Source organism: Eimeria tenella, genomic scaffold (assembly GCF_000499545.2).
Source record: "Eimeria tenella Houghton genomic scaffold, Eth_scaff55, whole genome shotgun sequence".
In the NCBI taxonomy this organism is placed as follows: Eukaryota; Apicomplexa; class Conoidasida; order Eucoccidiorida; family Eimeriidae; genus Eimeria; species Eimeria tenella.
Genome location: NW_013543412.1, coordinates 188,662 through 192,475, shown reverse-complemented (window position 1 = coordinate 192,475; position 3,814 = coordinate 188,662). Strand labels below are relative to the sequence as shown.

The window sequence follows — 3,814 nt, the reverse complement described above, 5'->3', positions numbered from 1 at the left end:
GGCGGGCGCCGGCGGCAGCACCGCTGCGGCCCCGCAGCTAGGCAAGACCTACGCCTCCGCAACCAGGTGTACGTACACTCAACACCCCACACTCTCGCCCCACAAGCAGCAGCAGCAGCAGCAGCAGCAGCAGCACATAAAGAAGCCGCAGCAAAACCTCGCCCTCGTTCCGCTTCCTCCAACCGATCCCGATCCCCGCCTCTTCCTTCCGCATGCAAATGCAAATGCATGCAAGTGCAGCAAATGCATGCAAATGCAGCAAATGCATGCAGTTGCATGCAGATGCATGCAAGTGCAGCAAATGCATGCAAATGCACCCAAATGCACCCAAACGCATGCAAATGCATCAAAAAAACGCGCGCGTCCGTCTGCATGCATTTGCATGCGTTTGCACGCGTTTGCATGCGTTTGCATGCGCTGCAGCAGGCGGATCAGTGGGGGAAGCCGCACCTGTTGTAAGACCTTTCTCTGCGGAAAGGACTTCTGGATCTGCCCCTCCAGTAGTCTTGAGATCTGCTGCGGGACCTGTAATAGCCCCCCCTGCTTCTGCTGGGAGATCTGCTGCGGTAGCCGCTGCCTCTGCTGCTGCGGTAGCTGCTGCTGGGGTAGCCGCCCCCCCCATAGTAGCTGCTGCTGCTGCTGCTGCTGCCCCCGTAGCTGCTGCCCCCGTAGCCCCCACGCTCTTCGTAACGCCCGTAGCCCCCGTAGTCTCCCCGCCGCGGAGACGGAGACCGGTACCTGCCCCCGTGGTACAACGGCCTGCAGCAGCAGCAGCAGCAGCAGCAGCAGCAGCAGCAGCAGCAGCAGGGGAGGGTGAGTAGGAGCTTGCACGGTTTTTTTCCCGAGGTGAATTAGGGTTTGCTAGGGTTTAGGAGGGCCTGTTGGGCTGGCGAGGGTTTGCCAGGGTTTGGGGGAAGAGCCCCCGGGCTTTAAACCGCAAAAAAGGGTTTAGTGAAGCTCGCCACCCCCCACTCCCCAGGAAGTCCACGCCTCCCCCCCACCAAAACCCCGCGAACCGTCAAAACACCAACTTAGGGTTTAGGGTTTAGGGTTTAGGGTTTGGACCTGGCCCTGCCGGAGAGCTTCTCGTCGATTCGGTCTTCAATGCGCATGCGGGCCCTGCGCCTGGCGTCGGGGTCGAAGCAGAAAATCAAAAGTCTTTCTTCGCCGCCTCCGCGGGCTCCGTCGAGAAAAATAAAAGTTCCAGTTTCTTCTTCCACGCGCCGCAAGTTGCTGCCTTTGGAGCCCGTCACGTACGCCACCGCGTCCAGCGGCAGCTGCACCACCTCGCAGTCCTCCCTGCAGCAGCAGCAGCAGCAGCAGCAGCAGCAGCGGCGGCGGCGGGGGCGGAGGTCGCGGCGGGGCGGCAGCAGCAGCAAACCAGCAGCAGCGAGTCGGCAGCACCACCAGCAGCAAACCAGCACCACCGCCAGCAGCAAACCAGCTCCACCACCAGCAGCCCAGCAGCAGCAGCAGCCCAGCAGCAGCAGCCCGGCAGCAGCAGCAGCAGCAGCAGGAGGCACCTGCCGGCGGTGTCGACGTGCACGAAGGAGGTCCGCTGCATGCAGAGCCACTGCAGGTACTGCTTGGCGCGCATGCGCTCCGGCAAAGTCCCCGATATATAAGCGATCCGCCCCACGTACTCCAGAATGGCCCCCGAGGCCCGCGCCAGCTTCTTCCGCGTGCTGCCCCGCTGGCCTGCGCAGCCCCGCACGCACATGCATGCATGCATGCGTGCATGCATGCGTGCGTGCATGCATGCAGCGGAGGCGCGTGCAGGCCCGCGTGCATGCAGGCAGCTAGGCAGGAGCGCTGTGTATGTGCATGCGTGCAGACGACACTTTTGGGGACACACAGACCCTCAAACGGCCCTGCATGCATGCATGCATGCATGCATGCGCGGATGCGTGCATGCATGCATGCATGCATGCATGCACGGTGTGCAACTCCTCCCTCCCACCGCACTTCCTCCCCACCCCCACACACCCGCCCCCACGCGCATCCATCTGCATGCACGTCCACGCATGCATGCATCTGCGTGCATCGGCACGCACGCATCTGCATGCATGCGTTTGCATGCACTTGCATGCATGCATGCATGCATGTGCATGCATGCATGCATGCATGCGTACCCAGCGCGTAGGAGTAGTCCTTCTCCGCAATGGCCACGTAGTCCGTGTCGAAGCCCTCGTTGGGGCTGGAGCCTTCGGCGACGTTTTGCGTGAAGTAGCCCGGCATCTTTTGCTCCACCGCAGACATCACCTTCAACTCGCTTCCGCGCCGCGCTCGTCTGCAGCAGCAGCAATTATTAATCAATTAACCAATTAACCAATTAACCAATTAACCAATTAACCAATTAATCAATTAACCAATTGAGCAATTAATTAGTTGTTTACTATTTATTCAAGTGTACTGTTTGTCGTTTGCTTTGCTGCTGGTGTTGTTGCTGTTGTTCTGAGGCAACGGGAGCAAACGAGCAGCAGCAGCAGCAGCAGCAGCAGCAGCAGCGGCACTGACTGGCTTCCGAAGATGGCGAGTCTTTCGGTTTGTCCCGCCTTCTCAGACCTCAAGTCCGTGAAGAACATCAAAGTGTTCCACTCCTCCTCCACGCTCCGGAGCCCCGCGCCCTTCCGCCCCGTGACGTAGCCCACGCACTCGTGCGGCACCTGCATGCAACCGCATGCACTTCCCGCATGCACTTCTTGCATGCACTCGCGCTTGCATGCACTTGCATGCACGTGCACGCCCGGCTGCACCTGCACGCGCGCTGCAGCTGCCGGCCGCCCGCGCGCACGGCGCCCCCCCCGCGCACGCACTGCACGCATGCCCGTGCGTGCCCCTGCATGCACGCATGCATGCATGCACGCATGCACGCACGCACGCACGCATGCACGCATGCACGCACGCACGCATGCACGCACGCATGCACGCGCATGCAGGCTCGCACGCACGCACGCACGCACGCATGCACGCATGCACGCACGCATGCACGCATGCACGCATGCACGCACGCATGCACGCATGCACGCATGCACGCACGCATGCACGCATGCACGCATGCACGCACGCATGCACGCATGCACGCATGCACGCACGCATGCACGCGCATGCAGGCTCGCCTCGATGATGGTGAGGTCGTCCCTGCGCTCCGCGTCCGCGGGCAGCTGCACCGGCCCCACCCGCTGCTGCATCACAAAACCCACGTAGAGCTTCGCGCGCTCGAGCGTCTGCGGGCTGCCGCGCATTTCCAAGACGGTGCGGCCGGCGCGCTCTTCGATGTTGAGTTCCGCGCCGCACACGTGGCTCAGCTTCCGCTTCGTGCGCCCGCCTGCGCTCGCCCAAACCCCAAACCCTAAACCCTAAACCCTAAACCCTAAACCCTAAACCCTGGGGCCTGGGGCGTGGGGCGTGGGGCGTGGGGCCGCTCCGCGGCCTGGCGGCGCGGGCTGCGCTCCGCGTTCGGCGCCGCGGCGCCGGCCACGCGCACCGCCACCCGAAACCCTAAACCCCAAACCCTAAACCCTAAACCCCAAACCCTGGGCTCCATCGGGACACAGCGCCGGGGGAGGTGAGCCAGAGAGGCCCCCGCGGGGCACTGGGGAGACAGAAAACGGAGACGCAGCAGAACGTAAAAGACAGAGGAGCCAACAAACAAAAGTAACACCAAGTGACCCACCTGCTCCCAATATGAAAGAGGCATCGTCATCTTCTATTTCCATCACATGAGTTACTCTCTCGTCTCCGTAATAAGCCCTCCCGTTGTACTTCCCACGCCCCCCGCTGCGGCTGCGGCTCCTGCTGCCGCGCCTGCAGC

At 62.3% G+C, this 3,814-nt stretch overlaps 1 protein-coding gene across 1 annotated transcript; it reads right to left on the bottom strand.

Moving 5' to 3' along the window:
- Positions 1-431: 431 nt before the first annotated feature.
- Positions 432-3,719, bottom strand: ETH_00001845 (KH domain-containing protein, putative; the record flags this gene model as incomplete). The annotated part of the gene is made up of 7 exons (XM_013377574.1): positions 432-759; positions 1,066-1,299; positions 1,524-1,698; positions 2,133-2,290; positions 2,518-2,666; positions 3,096-3,328; positions 3,677-3,719. 7 exons carry the CDS (start codon positions 3,717-3,719, stop codon positions 432-434), a joined length of 1,320 nt encoding a protein of 439 aa, XP_013233028.1.
- Positions 3,720-3,814: the final 95 nt, after the last annotated feature.